Below are 19,265 nucleotides of genomic sequence, written 5' to 3'. Positions count from 1 at the left end.
TTGGTCTTGGTTACCATTTAAAATTTTAGGTCTCCTAATGATAATTTCAAATTTTCAGTTTTTGTGCCCTATTTTACACTGTTCCATTGGTCTAGTTGCTGTGGGAATTTGGCTAAGTATTCTTCACAAAAGTTATTTCTTATTGTCTTATCTTTAATTCTCTTTTTGAATCACTCCATTTGGAGTTTTGTAGCCTAAGATATGACTATTTTACTAAGGCTGGCCGGATTGGTGTTACCCAGATTTCTGGGCACTTTATTGGTTCTAGCAGTTTTGGACAACTAATTTTGAGTGGTAAAATGACTTGGTTATGGGCAGAATTTGGGTTAATATTCTTCATGAAAGTTGTAGTGCTATGTCATAGCTTTCCAATGCCACAAAAATCAAGTCATTTGGACTTGTCTAGACCAAGTTATGGCTAAATGAACAAATACTGTTCATTTGATTATTTTTGTATAGTGGCAGTACACATTACCCGGATTTGACCTAATTGTTCACTATCTTAATGTCATCTTCTGGGCATGGTTTCTAAATGAAAATTGTGTCTTTATGTGTCTAATTTCATTCTCAATTAGCCTCACACCAACTGAGTTGGTTAAATTTGAGGTTTGATCCCTGAAAGGGACCTAGGCAAACTGCTAGATTGGGGCCTCTAACCAATCCGAATTTTGCTTTGTTTCCACTCATTCCAACACATCACAATTGGTCCCAATTGACCATTTTTAACCTCAATTAGGGTCAACTGCATCAATTGACAATTTCCTATAATTTTTCCCCCAATTTCAACACTCAAGAACCCTAATTTCTAAATTTCATTCAACTAATGAAATTAAAGTGTATTTCCAACTTCTACACACCTAATTCAACTCAATTAACCCTTTAATTTCATCAAAGTCATGCCATTCTACCCCCCCTCTATTGCTGCCGAAATTTTCAATTTGTCCCCCATGATAGTTTTGTTTGCATTTTCACTTTAATTCTAAGTGTATGGAACCATAAACACATAAATCAAACTAAAAATTTTAATTTAAATCACTAACCTCTTCTTTGGAATTCAATTCTCAATTTCCTTCACTTTTCTCCTTTCTTTCCTTCTTTAAATTCCTTCTCAAGTTGAGATAGCAAGATTTTATAGAGAATTTTGGGGGAAATTAGGGTTAAGTGCATAAGAATCAAGCTTGAGATCAAGCTTTAATGGAGGAAATGCATGGAAGGATAGAGTGAGGGAGTTTGGCCAAAGATGAGGGTGGAAAAGAGAGTGATTTTTCTTTTAATTTTTATGCCTTTTTATGTTTTATTAAGTCACATTTGACTTAGTAAAAATTTGGGTAATTTAAATTTTATTTATGATGTCATGGTGAGGTCACCAACATGGTGTAATAAGTCCCATTTTCATTTTTTTTCTTTTTTCTAAAATTTTTTAATAGTTTTTTAATTTAATTTCCCATTCTAAAATTTTCATTTCTTCAATTTTATTGGACAGTTAGGTCAGGAGTCACCTTCAGGTGTGAATTGACCAAATTGCCCCTCGCTGGTTTGACCCGATTCACAAGCAATTCAATATTTCTTTCGGATCTCTAACCTAATTATTTGACCTACTTATCAGCTCTTTTCTGTGATTTTCTCTTTTCCACTAGGTTTACAATAGTCCTTAGGACCGCGGTGTCACATTTCCCGGTTCAAAAGTAGGGTTAGGACTGACCTCGCAGTCACTTCCTAGTAAGGTTACCCATCGCTGTGACCCTTGGCTCATTTAACTTTTATGCTTTGTTTTTCTTACTTATACTTAACTATCTGGCAATCACTATTTATTTTCATTTAGGGCTTATCTAGGTGTCTTAAATGTAGTTCTAATCCCCTTAATTGTCCGGACCGACACCGATCACCGGAACAGTGAAATACACTAGGCTATGCAAATAGGGGTGTTACATGGCACATATTATTAATTTGATTGTCATGGATGGATTAAAAGATGTTAGTGAGTCGGTGATGAAGGTTAGGAATGTAGTAAGATACATTAGGAGTTCTCCAGCTAGGTTGAAAAAGTTTAAGGAGTGTGTTGAATATGAAAAAAATGAAGGCAATGCTTCTTTGTGTTTGGATGTGCCTACTAGGTGGAATTCAACTTACTTAATGTTGAATACAGCTCAAAAATATGAAAGGGCATTTGAGAGGTATCAGTCATAAGAACCTATGTTCAAGCTTAACATTGGAGAGAATGGGATGCCTGATTTTTATGATTGGCCTCAAGTTAAGAACATGGCTGATATGTTGTCTCATTTTTATAAGTTGACTTTACATATTTCGGGTTCCCGTTATGTCACATCCAACATGTTCTTTAGTGAGATAAGTGACCTAGCTTTTATATTGAACCAATGGATGGGTAGTAATGATATTGAGATGAAATCTATGGGGAAAAGAATGAGGGTCAAATTTGACAAGTACTAGGGAGATGTAGATAAAATGAATAAACTTATTTATTTTGCCATTATTCTTGACCCTCGTGATAAACTTGAGTATATGGAGTATTCATTTTGCCAAATGTATGGTAAGGAAAAGGGTGTAGAGTTATTCCAGAAGGTGAAAACATTAATGAATGAATTGTTTAATGAGTATAAGAGAATGTACCAATCTGATGTTGAACACTCAAATGATAATAGTTCACATATCTCAATTGGTGGTATAGGCTCTTCTATAAGTCTTAAGCTAAATTTTTTTTTGAAACATCACTGCAAGAAGCAAAAGTTGGAGGCTCTTGGTGGTGCATATTCAAAAACAGAGTTAGAAGTGTATCTAAGTGAGGCTATCCAAGAGGACAAAGAAGATTTTGATATCCTTAAATAGTGGAAGATTAATTCTAAGAGATTTCCTATCCTAGGAAAAATGGCAAGAGAAATATTGGCTGTACAGTTGCTTCAGAGAGTGCTTTCAGTACTGGTGGGAGAGTGCTTGATGCCTTTAGGAGTTCTTTGACTCCTAAAATTGTGGAGGGCTTGATATGTGCACAAGATTGGCTTCGTTCATCAAATAGACCAATAAGTGTTGAGGAAGATTTACAAGAACTTAAAAAGCTTGAAAAGTGTATGAAATTAATTCATTAAATATTTCAATTTTATTGTTTCATATTTTCATTTGGATATAGACTTTCCTTTTTGTCTAAAACACTTCAATTTTCAGTGTTGCCACTTGTTGGAATTACCCATGGTTTAGGAGGATCAAGTTCTACCCCTACTCCTAACTATTAAATGTAAGTTTAATTGTTGAATATTTAGTATTGCTTTATGCTTAGTTTTAGTTTATGCTTTTTAAATTTTTCCTTGGATGATGACTAGGTAATTTTTATCTACTTCATGCAAGTTTCAAATAGGCATAGAATTGTTGGACTGCTCTTGACCTCTTATGATTTTGTGTTTTACATGGATTTTAATTCATTATAAACTTTATTTTGCATTGGATTTTAATCTATTATGGACTGCACTTAACCTCTATGTAATGTGTGAACCTTGAATATAGAAATGTCAAACGTGCTATGTGTGTGGACTTTTATCACTTAATGAAGTGATGTTTACTATTTTTATGGACTTTATGTATTTTGGATTATAATTTGATGATACATTTTATGTAGTATGGATTTACAATTTTATGGACTTATGGATTTATATGATATGTACTTTTGAATGGATTTTTATATATTATTAATATTTATAAATAGGTTTAGGATTGCTATTAATAAATTATTGTTTATTAAATGTAAATAGTTTTTTTGTAAAATTTTAATATTTTCGATTTAATGCAACAGAACCGAACCGAACCGTTATTTTTCGATTCGGTTCGGTTTAGTTATCCTCAGGTAATCGGTTCGGTTCGAACAGAACCAACCGAATGCTCTCCCCTACTTATTATAAACTTCTTTTCTAAGATAGTAACTAGTTGGTTTGCTTCACGTTGTGTAAATTATTTGTTTTTTATTTTAATAATATAATTGAATATATATTTCTTTTTATTTTATATTTTGATAATCATATTATAAAATATTAATAATAAAACTCTTAATTAATTATAATTTTATTTCAAGTGTTATTAGATAAATAAATTGATTAATATATTATTTTTTATTATTTTTTACATATACTGATAAAAGAATAAAATTAGTAGAGAAAAAAAAAATTGCATATGTCACATGGTAATTTTTGAATATCATTATTAAAATTCTTAAATTTTAAATATAATAAGAAACTTTTTTAAAAATATTGTGTCTGCATATACACTTTTAGAAATGTAGTTCACTCTTTTTCTATTTTAATAAAAATTTAATTTAAAAAATGATTAATTTTTAGAGATATTATAATAAAAAGAAATCTAAAAATTTTAAAATTCTTACGAGATGTAATAAAAAGAACTTTTAATAGCTATTAATATTTTTATTGGAGATGAGTTTTTAATGGTTAAAATTTGAAAATATTTAGATAAAAGATAATATTTAATATGTTAAATTAAATTTTGACATAGTAAGATATAAAATTAAAAATAAAGAAGATTACTATATATTCAAAATAATAATTTAAATATTTATTAAATATTTTAAAAAATGATTCACTCTTTTTAATTTAGTAAAAATTTAATTAAAAAAATTAATTTTTAGAGATATTATGATTGTATAGGTGTTTGTTCGTCTACATTTGTATATGTCATTGTCTCTCTATGTCTATATCCATATTTATGTTTGTATCTGTCTGTTTACGCCTGTATATGTCTATGTCTATATTTATGTTTGTTTTTGTGTTCTTATTTGTCTATTTATATTTGTGTATGCTTATTTTTGTCCGAGTTTTTGTGTATGCTTATTTTTGTCCGAGTCTATGTCTACGACTGTCTATTTATTTGTGCATGCCTGCATTTGTGTTTATGTGTTTGTCCATATTCGTGTCTATGTCTATGTCTATTTGTGTTTATATATGTGTTTGCATCTATTCATGTTTGTGTCAATGTGCTTGTGTATATACATGTGTGTCTATCCTATAAACAAACTGAGAGAATATAAATGATAAGAGAAAATACAATCAAATGATATATAATAAAAAAGGATAATTTTGTTACTTAAAATATATATATAATTTTAAGTTTGAAATTAATTTGTAAATTCTATCAATTTTTATAGAATTTGGTTTAGTTATAATAAATTTAATGGAATTGATTATTAAGAGTTTAAATAAATTTTAATTTAAACTAAATATTTAAATTTTAGATTTATAAATGAATTTCACAAAATTTTATAGAATTCATTGATATCAAAATAGCTTAAAAATTCATTTGAAATGAATTCTAAATTTATAATTGAATAAAACCAAATATTATGTAAAGATTAATAAAATAAAAAGAGAATACTTAAATAGATTCGTTATGGAAATAAAAAGGAAATGAGAAAAGAATACCCAAATGGATTTATTAGGATTTGGATTAGAAGTCGCAAAAGTACCAAAAATTAGTCATTAAATGTAGCAGAACACAACATTGATTGACATTCATAAAATATACTAAAAAGAAGAAAGAGCCCAAAATTAAATGTAATTGAGAGTAAATAGATATCATAGCTTAATATTGAAAAGGAATGTACTAGTAAAAACAAGAGACTAAGCAATGAGAAAGACGAGGAAGAGATGTACACAATGTTACAAGTAGTGAGGGAAAGGATGGATCAAAGACAAAAGGTATAAGCTACACAGATAATACTTCAACTTACGAGTATGTATTAGTAAATTATATAAATTTAGGGTATGCAATTGGCTGATTCTATTATGAATTAAACTGAAAAAATAAAGTTAATATTTTGAAAACCAAAGTGAATCAAACCAATATTCATCGATTTCGGTTTCAACATTCAAAGAGCTTCCAAAATAAGATTAAGAAACTTAATATAACAACTAGAAGATGAGAAGATATAAATCAAGCAAACTAACAAAAGATAATAATCAATATTGCAAAAGAACTAATAGAAAGACAATCATTAAAATGATAAAGAGAAAACAAGATGCAACTAATTTAATTACATTAAAAGTGAGTTTCCATTGAATGGTAAATCAATTGAGAAACTTCAATTATAAATTAGCCCTTTCCTAATGGAAATGCTTCATTGACAGGTATAGGTTTTATGGTCTTTTTGCTCTTGCATTTTTTCTGTCCTTACCCTACCATTTTCTATTAGGTTCATTATGTCCTTGCTTTGTTTACTTGCTTGCCTTGCCTCCACTCCAAAACGACCTCATCTTTCTTTAACATCTACTTTGCTTTTTTTTTTTTCCTTTCTCGCCCTTTTTTTTTTCTTGTGTCACTTCTTGCTTTGAACCTCAAGTGTTTTTATTCATTGGTCATATTCCTTCAGCCCTTGCCTTCCCTTAACATCTTATCTATTTTTTTCCCTTTTTCTTGCCCTTTTTTGTTTTGCATCGCATCCTACTTTGAGCCTTAGGTGTGCTCATTCATTTTTTATACTCCTTCAGTTATTGGTACGTTAGATGCTATTGGTTTTTTTTATTGTATCAGTGCTCATTTTTTTTTATTTCTTTGTTCAGTGGGCATTTCTATAGCAGTTTTTTACAGTATTTTTGTTTTTTTTTCTCTTGAGTTTTCTTATCTTAAATGCATTTTTTTTTTGCTGCGTTGGTTTTATTTTTTCTTTTCTTCGATTGAAATCATTGTTGGTGATTTTTAAGGTGTGCTGGGCATTTTTATATCAATTCAAGTGTTTAGGTTTGAATAAGGGTTTGGTGCATTTTGTTGGGTTATTAAATTGTGTTAAGTTATACTATTACAGTATATTGCATGGTTTTTTTTGGTATTTCCATACTTTTTGGTCTTTTACATATTAATCATTGATTAGTTGCAATATAATCTTGCAAATCTACATAATTTCTTGCCAAATATCTGAAAACTAATTACAAATCCCTGCAAATTTTACTGACATGGGTTGTTTCACTGTTAAAGAGAAGCTTTTCTTCTTTCATATTATAGTAGATTGCATTTGTATTTTCATAATTTTTTTATTAATTAAAGTTATATACTCTTTCGTCTTTTTACTTATTAATCTCTGCTGAGCTATTAGTGTGATCCCTACAAATCAACTTAAATCTTCTGCCAAATCTCTAAAAAATCTTTCCGAATCCTTATAAGATTTACTGTCAGTCAGTTGGCTCTTGCTTTCTCACAGGGCTTTCGGTTGTCTCTTGGTAAACTGCTAGGGTTAATGGTTGCACTTAGCTAAGGCTGCTCAGTGTTATTTAGCTAAGTATATAAATAGCTCTTAATTCATTAGTTTCATTTATTGTTGGTTTCTTTCTTTAAATCAAGGTTACTTTGCATTCCTTTTTAAATAGGTTTATGTTGTTTCCTCTCTTTTCTTTCGTTCTATCCTTTTTTTTTTTTTTACCCTTCCTTTTGCTGATTATTATTGCCCTTTTATTTGGTACAGCTGCTACCGGAAGTCTGTGCTTAGAGGATTAAGCTTCATTTAATGTGTTTCTTTATTCACCTTTTATTCTTGTTGATGCTTTTCCTTGATTTTCACTCTTGCCTTTTGTGTTCTCACCTGGGCTTGCTTTCATTACCTTAAAAAAAATAATAATATATTCACAATTTTTATGCATTTTTATAGTTTGCGTATGCATTGGGATTATATCAGTTAGAATGTTGGGGATGTTTGTCTAGATGAGGATGTTTTAGTGTATGAATAGAGGATAAATGTGTATAGAATGCATTGTTATCAAGGCGAAAGGCGACACTAAGACGATAGAGCATCCTATGGCCTTAGGCGAGAGGCGAGAGGTGAGAGGCGGGGCGATGGCCTTTTTAAAGTAAGGCGCCATAACCTTAATTGCTTAAATTATACATATATGTGTACTTATAATATAAAAATTCATACTTTTAAATAGTTGATAAGTAAAAAAGTATATTAAAAAGAAAAAAAAAACATTATTTGCACTATATCTATATGTAATATAAGAGAAATTGAAAATAGTGCATACCTATATTTTCAGCTTAAGTATAAGATACAAGTGAGAGTGTGAGACTGTAAAATTAAAATATATAGCATGAGTAACAACACAAATAATAATAAGAGATGTTAGCAAAAGAAATAGTTCATATCTGCATTTTCAGCTTATGTATAAGATAAAAGTGATGCTATAAAATTATACATAATAAATTAAAAAATTAGAAATAAGTCATAAGTCATAGAATAGAAAATATAAATTATAGAAGTCTAGACTTTAATAAACAAAAAAAAATTATAAGTCATAATAAACAAAATGCAAGAAGCACATAAAAAACTTATTACTAAAACTACTCATCATCAAGATTTCCAAAATCATTTTCATTTTCAATAGTAGCCATCACAAATTCTTTCTTCCTCCTTTTCATCATCATCAACTTGCGAAGAGGATGCACCTCTCATTGGACAAAGCCTTCAAAATGATGGAGTTTCAACTGGTGTTGATTTTGCAGCCGATCTTTATTCATAACAAGATTTAGAAACTCCAATTGCTTTACTAACATCACCCTAGGTCAACACTTCATCCATGAAAATAAGAGAATCATCATCATCATCCCCATCGCCTTTTCCAAGCAATCACTCATTACTTTCATCAATATTTGCTAAATCAATAGGTATTGTGATATCCCCAAAAGTGTGCCAACATAGCAATGCTCTATTGTACTTCACATATACCAAATTGCCCAAGCGTTCTTGAAATAGCCAATTTATTTTCTTATTATGAAGTTGCAATTAATTTTACAGTAACAAATGAGTTAAACTTCAAACTCAAAAGGTTCAAAATAAAATAACAAAGTAATATATATATTACTTACATGCTCAAATACACTCTAATTTCTCTCACAACCACTTGCACTATATGTGAGACTCATAACCTTTACAACAAACTTTTGTATGTTTAGAGTTGAAGAACTATATGTTTTCCACCAAGCAGCTATTAAAATATAGAACCAGTGATTGTTAAATTCATAATATAAATTAATAAATGAGCAAAATGAAAAATTAATAAGAATTTAAATTAATAACCTGGAGATTTGGTTGTTCTTCCTCTAACAGCGGAAGGAAAACCAAAGGTCCCCGTAGTTGCCTTGTATCTCTCAATTTCATCAAGAATCATGTCAACTTTTACTGAATCTTTTTCTATTTTATGAATGCATGAAAGCAATCCTGTATTGACCTCTTCATTAGACTCAATTCTCATCTTATTTGGATAAAAAAATTCATGATTCAAAAAGTATTCAGTACCATGCAAAGGGACGATGCAATTGAAGTGACCATTTCGCATCAACATTCTCAAAAATGCTCTTGTATTTCTCTTCATTGCCATTAAGTGAGTTGGCAATGGCTTCTTTAGCCCTATCCATGGCTTCATAAATATATCCCATTGCTGACTTTTTTTTTCATTATAAACCAATTGAAGCACATGAACAAGAGGACTAGAAACCTTAAGAGCATAAACAATATGATTCCAGAAAGCAGGACTCAAAACCATCCTTTCACACTTTTTGCCTTTCACCTTTTAGCCCATTTGCTACTTGTCCAGCTTTCTGAAGTAAACATTTTTCTAATGTTGGCATTCTCAAAATGAATCCTTCCCAGTGTAATAAAAGCAATAACAAATCTAGTTTGCCCTGGCCTTAGCAATTCTACTCCATTAGTAAACTTCTGCAATACATTTAGAACTCCTGAAGAGCCATATATGAAACTAGTAAGCTCAACATCTTTACGGAATGTTTCTTTGAAAACATGGATCTTTAAAATATCCTCTAACATCAAATCTATATAATAAGCTGCATATGGAGTCCAGTATAGATGAGGAAAATTTGCTTCCAATTTTCTCCCTATCATAAATAAGTAGAAAAATTCATTTCATTAATAATAAAAATAAAATGATATTTTTTTTCAGTAATAAAAAAAATTAAATGAAAATTTTACCTGGTGTAATATTATTTGATGCATTATCTATAACCACTTGAACCTCTTTTTTAGGACCAATTTCCATCAATTATTTCTCAATCAAACTAGCCAACAATGTCGTTGTCTTTGATTCATCACTTGCATCAACTGATTTAATAAATACGCTTCCCTTTGGACATTAATCAAGGTTCTCCCTTTTTTATTCGTCCATCCATCACACATCAATGAACATCCATAATTTTCCCATTCTTCTTTATGAGACTCAAGAAGATCATTTATGGTTTGCACTTCCTTATTAAGTAACTGAACACTAACCTCATGAAAACTTAGAGGTGTCATTTCCCTCCCATAATTTCCAATTGCTTGAATCATTTCCTTGAAACTATCATAATTTACAGCATTAAAAGCTATTCCCATATCATATATCCATTGTGCTATGTCAACACAAGCACGCTCTCTTAACTTCTTCTTAACTGGACTATTTTTATCAATAGTAGTTTGCATCATATTTTTTTCCATAACAGCCGGTCTAGGGGGGAAAATAACAGTTAATAGGCCCTTTACTGCTTTGGGGCGGTAAAAGTTTTAGTTTTTTTGAAGCACCAGTACTAGTGTCACTAACATCAATTATTTGTTTTCGTTTTTCATTGCCAATTTCTTACATCAACTCTTCCTCTTCCTCATTTTCATAAACCCTAGTACTTCAACATCAGCAAATTTAGGTGGTCTTTCCATATTCATAACTGATTTCTGCTCTTTTTTTTTTAGTAATGAATTGTTGTATTTGATTTCTTACATCTTCTAGATATTTTGGACACTAAACTACATTTTTGTAGCCTCCAGTAAGGTATTGCTTGATTCTATTAACTCCCCCTTTATAAACTTTCATACAGTATATGCATTGAAGGTCAATGGTATTATTTTCACTAACTTGAATTGCATATGCCCATCCTGGGTCCATTCTTCTACTACTAGTAGAAGATCCAGTTGTATTACCCTTATTATCCATCTATAATCTAACAAAAAAATTAACAAGAATAAAAAATAAATTAAACAATTAATTAACAAGAATAAAAAGTAAAGTAATCAAATTTTACCATATAAAATAAATAACTAATTAACAACTAATGTCCAATTAACAAGAAAAAAAAGGTAAAACTAATCAAACTAACAACTAATTAAAAAGAATAATAAGTAAAAAGTAAATTAATTAACAACAAATTAACAATACCCATATAAATTAAACAATTAATTAACAAGAACAAAAAGTAAAACTAATCAAATTAACAAGAATAACAATTAAAAAAGTAAACTAATTACAAACAAATTAACAATGCCTATATAAATTAAACAATTAATTAACAAGAATAAAAAGTAAAGTAATCAAATTATACCCATATAAAATGAACAACTAACTAACAACTAATGTCTAATTAATAGGAAAAGAAAGTAAAACTAATCAAACTAACAACTAATTAACAAAAATAACAAGTAAAAAGTAAATTAATTACCAACAAATTAACAATGCCTAAATATTTTTAACAATTAGTTAACAAAAACAAAAAGTAAAATAATCAAATTAGCAATAAATTAATAATTCCTATATAAAACAAACAATTAACAAGACAAAGCAAAACTAATTAAATTAACAAGAATAACAATTAAAAAGTAAACTAATTACAAACAAATTAACAATACCCATATTATTTAAACAATTAATTAATAAGAACAAAAAGTAAAATAATCAAATTAACAATAAATTAATAATTACTATATAAAATAAACAACTAATAAGAACTAATGTCTAATTAACAAGACAAAAAGCAAAACTAATCAAATTAACAAGAATAATAAGTAAAAAGTAAAGTAATTACCATTAAATTAACAATACCCATATTAAATAATCAACTAATTAACAAGTAAAATAATTAATTTAACAACACTCATATTAAATAATCAACTAATTAACAAGTAAAATAATAAATTTGACAATACCCATAAAATTTAAACAATTAATTAATAAAAATAAAAAGTAAAATAATTAAATTAATAATAAATAAATAACTAATTAATAATACCCAACCACAGAGAAGGAGAAGAAAAAAAAAAGGAAAATTGCTGCTGTGCCATGAGGAGTGAGGTGTGAGGAAAGAAAAGAGTAGGAGAGGGAGAGAGATAGGATAGCAGAGTAAATAGAGGAAGAAGAAGAAGAAGATGAGAGAGAGAGAGAGAGAGAGAGAGACATACTTGGAGTTGCGACGCAGAGAGGAAGTAAGGCTACAACTCATTTTTGTCAGCAAGTAAGTGGTTTTAGGGTTTTATTATTTTTTATCTTAAAAAATTAAAAAAAAGGGCTACTGCTGCGTTGAAGAAGGTGACGCCTCTTGCCTGTGTCGTGCCTCACCTTGCCGACCTGAGGCGTCGCCTCTCAAACTACCAAGAGAGGCGTCCCAAGTGAGGCAGCAGAGAGGCACCTGGCCTTGCCTGGGCCTGTCCACGCCTTTGATAACACTAATAGAATGTAGATATTTGATTAACCCTTCCCATTTCTTTGCAGTGTTGACTTTCTGGGCATGTAATAACAACTCAAAGCTAGGTCCTTAAGCTCTTTCATATTAATCTGCATTAACATATAAAAAAAAATTATAAATGTGTATATAGATAAATGAGACAACTAGTGATATATAGAACTCTTGATTGTAGGTGATTCGCCTAAGCTGTTTTCTTGATGACTTTTTAAGGCAATGTAAGTTATTGTGATCCTCAACAAATAGAAGCATGGGTTTGAGGTTGATAAGGTAAAAGGTGGCATGACTAGTGGAAGCATCCTTTGGGTATATTTTCTTAATGGGTTTGCTTGACATTGTTGCCTCCACTTGTTGTTCTATTTCATTTTTAATTTTTATCAATTTTTTTTTCTACATTACATACATTTGTATTAGTTTATTTTGGCCTATGCTGTCATTACTATATTTAAGTTTGTAGCAAAATTGCTTGGTTGCACATGTTTTGCACAATCCTACATGTAAATGTTTTTTTCTATCCTTTTTAAGCATCATCATATAAGGAAGATTTTTGGAGCATTTATGGAAGTTCAATGTTTGTTTATAGACATTTGATAATGGAATGGATTTTGGTGGGCCATGAGAACCTTTGATTTACTTTATGAAGTCTAATATTTTTGTGGAGATGTTGCAGTGGTGCAGCCTGGGAATTTTAAACAGAGGATTTTAGAATGTGAATAAGTGTGGGAAGAGTTAGCTTTTTGGCTAAATCTAGAAAGATCTAATTGTAAAAATTATGAACTAATTCCACATAATTAGGCATGGAAGGAACTAAATTATTTCATTCTATTTTTGGAAGAAAAACTCATCTTTTTATTTAAGGGGTTTCATTCTTTACCCATATGATCAGTTGCAGATGATAGCAATATAATGATGTACTAGGAACAAGTTATTGAAGAATCCTACAATAATTAACTTACAGAAATGATGTTGAAACTAAAAATTTATTCTTTTTTATGTTGTAGATGATTGTGCCGATGTTGAAGATAGCTATGTATCTTTCTTTAATATGATCCTCTTTCATTAGTTTATAGCTTCTTTTTTGTCTCTATCTTTTTATATATTTTCCTATGTATTTCATGGTTTTGTTAATTACTAAAGTGACATTGATTTGCCAAAAATATGTGTTGTTGGCTTCAATAAGTGAATAATATTTCATGCTTTGAACACCTGTTGTGGTAGAATATATTGGAGGAAGAATTAAAAAAGTTGTTCAATTCATTTGATTGAAAGAATTTTCAAGTACAATAAGTGATAAGGTACTCTGCACTTGAGAGATTAGCAAGCAAACTCTTTAGTAAGTTAGCAATGGGAATGCAAAATTTTCTGTTTGTGAAATTGCTATCTATTAACTTCAGTTGAATTATCTCATTAACGTAGTCTGTTACTGATGAATATAACGTGTGATGGCTGTCGAATCCACCAGAAATTAAATTAACTGAAATTACCAATTATGAAATATTTTCTGCAGTAAGTGGTAAATCCAGGTTGAACCCTAGAGATTGAATTATTAAATTTTGTGCGCTTATGTAATGGAAAAAGAAACAAAGGTTTGGGGGGGGGTAATTGGCAATCCAAAGAAGAAATAAAAAATCAGAAATTAAGAACTAAAATTAAATATGAAGCTCTTAAATTAAACAAACTTCAGTCCAAGGTAATTCGCATTCCAATGTATTGATTCGATCATAGATAAAAGAAATACAATTATCTCTTATTGAATACTTAACATAAATTTTACCAAACAACGAGGTAAAATCCCTAACTTCTCTATACTCATCAATTCGAGCCCAACATTCTTGTTGACTTTAATTATTAACGGAATTGGTATTAAGCAATCCTCATCAAATTAATAACTGCTTTAGGAATAGGAAGTAATTAAACTGAACAACAATTTATGAAGCATAAATCATTTAATTACCCTATTGTTTCCTTAGGTTATTATCAAAAACTGGGATCATAATCAATAAAACCTAATTGCTACTCATGTTTAATCTTTCACAACAATTACGGATTATGAAGATGAACTAGCAATTGATCACATCAAATAATTAACTAATAGACCTTTTTAGCAAATCATTCAATAGATCAAAGACAATGAAATCAGAAAAAAATAGATATTCAAAAGACATAAATTAAATTAAGAACCTGATCTCACAAATCAAGCAAAAGAACTTGAATCCCTTGAACTGAATTAAAAACTTAGCCACTCATGTTCATGGCTTACAGAAAATTAAAGAAGAAAATTGAAGAAATCTAGAATGTGAATGGAGAACAAAAGTCTGATTCCCTCCCCCGGTCGAGAGGCTGCTGAATGGTTTGTGTCAACTGCTGCCTCTTCTATTTATAATAAATGGCCTAGGATTAGGTTTAAGAGTCTTTCTCTCTGTAAAAAACTGCAATTGGAGCAAAATCAGGAAACTGATAGTCAACGAATGGTCATGTAACTTACTGGAGCTGAATGGATATGTCTTGCATTGGCACAGAAGGTTACACGGGCCTTCAGGATTTACACGGGTCAAGTTACACTGCCGTGTACTTTGTTTCTTCCTTGGTTCTCTAGATTTCTTCTGGCAGAATGTTACACGGGTCTATGGTTGTGCTTACACGACTCGTGTACTTTGTATCAACAACGCTTCTCAATCCTTCGACCTTTTCAAGCTTCCTTCCACACACTTCTATGCTCTGGGACTTCACCAAAACCCTGCAAAATACAACAAGAGTCAAATTAATGCAAATGCTGAAAATTTCTCCATTTAACACAATTATTTCAACAACTCTCTAAACAAATGCCTAATAGATAATTATACTTTAATCAACTGAATTAGGCATAAAGATACCCTAGAAACATTAAATGTGATGGGAGTAAAATTAATAAATTATGCACATATCAACGTGTGAATTCTGTTCTTCTTTAAAATTTACTTTATGCATAGTCATTCAAATTTTCCTTTGTTTTGCCGGTCAGCAGAGGCCATTTAGCAGCAAGTCAACAGACTTGCGAAAGACATAGATGTCATCCAAGGTTTGTGTTTTAATTTTTTTTTTCTATGAATAATATTGGTGGGTGTAGAAAGCATTTTCTCCTTTGACACTTATTGTTGGTATCATTAATGTAAAATATTCAACTTTATTCTTTAAGAAGTGAAATAAGATTCAGCTGATGAGTTTTTGCTACACATGAGTATATATTATTCTTCCCCAGATTTAGTTAGAATTTAATATTTTTATAGGCTATTTTCTTCCTTTACAATTCCTGTTTTGGTGATATCTATAGAACGATACCATCAGATTTGAGTGAGGTACACATAGATATTGTGAGATTTGGGTAGAAAGTTTGTTTGAAAAACTTTTCATTTTTGTTGGAAAGAGAGTGAAGGAAGATGAAAGGGTGAGAGGATTGATATTTTATTATTCTAGTTTAGATTTAGATGAATTTGATATTGAGAAAAAGTCAAGAGTCCTTGATGAACTAAAGGCAAGGGATGAAAAAAGTGTTGAAGAAAAAATGTCGGTCAACATTACAAAAGAATTTGATAAATTCAAATTCCAACCAAGCTAAAGTCTGTTTGGACAGCCAGAATATTTGGAACCATACTTAAACTAGAGTGAGGAGTCATAATTAAATCAAATAAATATCAAGTAAGGTTGAAGAAAAATAAAAGAAGTGAAGAACCAATCGGTTAAATGAGCACAAGATTCTAGTGATGGGTAACCCTACGGGGAAGCGGCTGTGGACTCAGTCGCTACTCCAAACTCTTGCAGGACCTTGTAAGACCTGAGTTAAAGTTTAAATGAGATATTATTATGAACTAATAAGTCAAGAAAATGAAAAGAAATAAGCACAAATAAGTAAAGTAAAAGCTAGGGTGAAAAATGAAGTTAAAGACTTATCGGGTATTATGGAAAAGATGAACATAAACTTGGTAAAAGAAAAATTAGGTCAATTAAATTTAAAGATCTAACATTGACCTAAAATGAGAGTAATTAAGTTTATAAGGTAGGATTAATTTAATTAAATAGGATTATAAAAATTTAATATATAATTCTTTACTTAGTCAAATCCAATGATAATGAATGTTCTAATATTTATAACTTTGCCATTCTTATTATTTACAAAATTGCCATTATATAATTTAATTAATATAAATAATAAATAAAGAGATAAAAATCAATAAAAAAGTCATCTTCTTCCTCTAAGACAGTCTGCTACTCTCTCTCCCTTCTCTCTCACTTATTTCCACCATTAAAGCTTGCAACCAAGCTTGAATCCTTAATATCCTTCCATGTTTTCCTTAGGAAATTGAGAGAAAACACTAAAGTGAACCTTGAATTGAAGAAAACACACAAGAAATTCAAGGAAGTTGGAAGTTTTGGTGAAGAGGAAGTGTGATCAAATCAAGGTAAACCATGTTCTAAGCTTAGTTAATGGTGATTTCATGAATTCTAAGCTTGATTTTGTGATTTCCTTTTGAATTAATTGAAATCTTTGGATTGTAATGAAGGAGGGGAATTTTGATTGGGTGAGACTAGTTGGAAGAGCAAGTTTTTGGTTGATTGGAAGGTTGATTGAAGCTTGTGCACAAGGTTAGTGTTATAGAACTTCATGATTTTGAAGTATATGGTAAATTAAATTAGGGTTTTCATTGTTCGTGACCTATTTAATGCAATTGTGTCAATATTATGGCTATTGGATGTGTAAATATTAAGATATGATAATGAGATGGCAAAACAAATGGAAGAATGTGATGTTGTGTAATGAGACTGGTTATAGATAGCTTGAGTCTAGTGACTTCAATTATGCATAACTTGAGTTATACAACTCCAATTATTGTGAAACCTGTTAATAGTATGCCCTAGAGCATATCATTTAGTATGTATCTTGTACATATTTTTATTAATAAAAGGCATTTCCACTTTTCTGTTTACATAATATATTTATGTGTAATAGAAAAGGTCCATTGATATTTTGTTAGAAATTCTATTCTTAAGTTGTTAAGAATATGAGTGATAGTATTTCTAGTACAAAGTATCATAAATAGGTTCACAATCGAGGATACTTCACAATAAGGACATGACTTATCCTGAAAGATTGTATTCATGTTTGTTCCCAAGTTATTTATATGAGATATAAATAAGATGAAATGGTGAGTCTCATGCCATATAACAAACATGATAGGCACTTATATATGATAAGTAGGTTGAACCAGTGACACTTATGACAAGCACATGGAGTTTACTCTTGTCAATGTATTGTCATAAATCATATCAGTGCATATAATCTTTAGACCTGAAATAGCACAGTTATCTTGTATACAGGTGGTTTGAGTTTGATACTGCTTTCATACTTATATTATGTATGGGTATATGGGCATGTGTTGGCTCCTACTAGTTATATATGGAGGTAGGTGTTGATCAAGATGGAATCTGTTTCTCTAAGTAAATAGGGATAAAATCCTATGTTCATTTAATTGTTCTTGATGTTTCAAGTTCCTGGCCAGGACAGATAGATTTAATCAGAAAAGAGTTTTTGATGAGAAAATCTTTTTAATCAAGAACTGGAATTAAAAGAGAACATAATATTCATAGCAAATGGGGTTTAACATAAACCATGACTCCAGCTTGAGTTGGGATTTTGTAACAGAGAGATTCTAGTGCATGGTAACATATGATTATAGGTTCATTTAAGGTAAACCTTATTACTAATTGGGTGGCCATGGCATACTATGCTAGGTATTGATCATGGTCTATGAGATGCATAAAATGATTTAGAGATATCATTTATGGTAAGAAAGAGTTCTGATAATATTAAGAGTTGATATCATATCTCATTGCCAATTAGTGATGAGCCTAGTAAGTCACACACATACACAAGTAATCACCAAATTAAATATGATTTAATTAATTAATTAAAGAGTTTAATTGATTAATTAAATAGGTTTGGTTTGTAATTAGATTGCAAAGTCCCTAGCATGACTTGAAACCAAATCTAGATTATTGGATATATAGTATAAGTTAAATTTATATTTAAAGTGTTTAAATATGAATTTAATTAATGAGAAATTAATTAATAAAGATTAATAAATTGATTTATATTTGATATAAATTGATTAGAATGAGAGAAATAATTATTTTGGGTTGAGAACTCAAAATTAAGACACAGGGGCATTTTGGTCATTTCACAAGGTGACATGTGGCACCATGAGATGGTGACACATGGCATTACACATAAGCTTGCCAAATATCTTTTAATCATGTAAGATGATTAAAATTAAGATTAAATATAGGTTTGACACTTGTCACAATGTGATTGGGTCAATTAAACCTAGAGCCAATCAGAAGGTGACATGTGGCAAGGGTTTTAAGTGGTGACCTAGCTATATAAGGGAAAGGATGAAAAGAAAAATACCTAGCTGCTATTTGTTTCATTGGTGCCGCCCCAAAGCACCTCTCTCTTTCATCTTCTTCATTTCTCATCAATTCAAAGAGATTTCCCAACAATCTCTTCAATTAAGAATACTAAAAATCGTTTCTAGTGTCCTGTTTACATCTGTAATCTCTTAAAAGGCAAAACCTGATTTTCTACTTGATTGGAAAAGCTTTAGAAGCTGTTCAAGGGGCTGCCATTGGTGATCTCGGTGTGGAAAAACTAGAGGGACAACATCTAGTGTCCTAGGCGCATCCCAAAGGTGCCAAACACACTGCAGTGCATCAAACAGGTTAGTGCACTTATTCTTGATCTA

At 30.2% G+C, this 19,265-nt stretch overlaps 2 protein-coding genes across 2 annotated transcripts; both read right to left on the bottom strand.

Moving 5' to 3' along the window:
* Nucleotides 1-8,874: 8,874 nt before the first annotated feature.
* Nucleotides 8,875-9,536, bottom strand: LOC131169341 (uncharacterized). The gene is made up of 2 exons (XM_058128559.1): nt 9,071-9,536; nt 8,875-8,978 (listed from the first exon to the last, which is right to left on the bottom strand). Exons 1-2 carry the CDS (start codon nt 9,534-9,536, stop codon nt 8,875-8,877), a joined length of 570 nt encoding a protein of 189 aa, XP_057984542.1.
* A 20-nt stretch (nt 9,537-9,556) lies between these two features.
* On the bottom strand, nt 9,557-10,046 carry LOC110632435 (uncharacterized). Its single transcript, XM_058128558.1, has 2 exons — nt 9,980-10,046; nt 9,557-9,885 (listed from the first exon to the last, which is right to left on the bottom strand). The coding sequence occupies exons 1-2, from the start codon at nt 10,044-10,046 to the stop codon at nt 9,557-9,559; spliced, it is 396 nt and encodes a 131-aa protein (XP_057984541.1).
* Between the last annotated feature and the right edge of the window lie 9,219 nt (nt 10,047-19,265).

The sequence above is a fragment of the Hevea brasiliensis genome, chromosome 10 (genome assembly GCF_030052815.1).
Source record: "Hevea brasiliensis isolate MT/VB/25A 57/8 chromosome 10, ASM3005281v1, whole genome shotgun sequence".
Lineage (NCBI taxonomy): Eukaryota > Viridiplantae > Streptophyta > Magnoliopsida > Malpighiales > Euphorbiaceae > Hevea > Hevea brasiliensis.
This window is presented reverse-complemented; position numbering and strand designations above follow the sequence as displayed.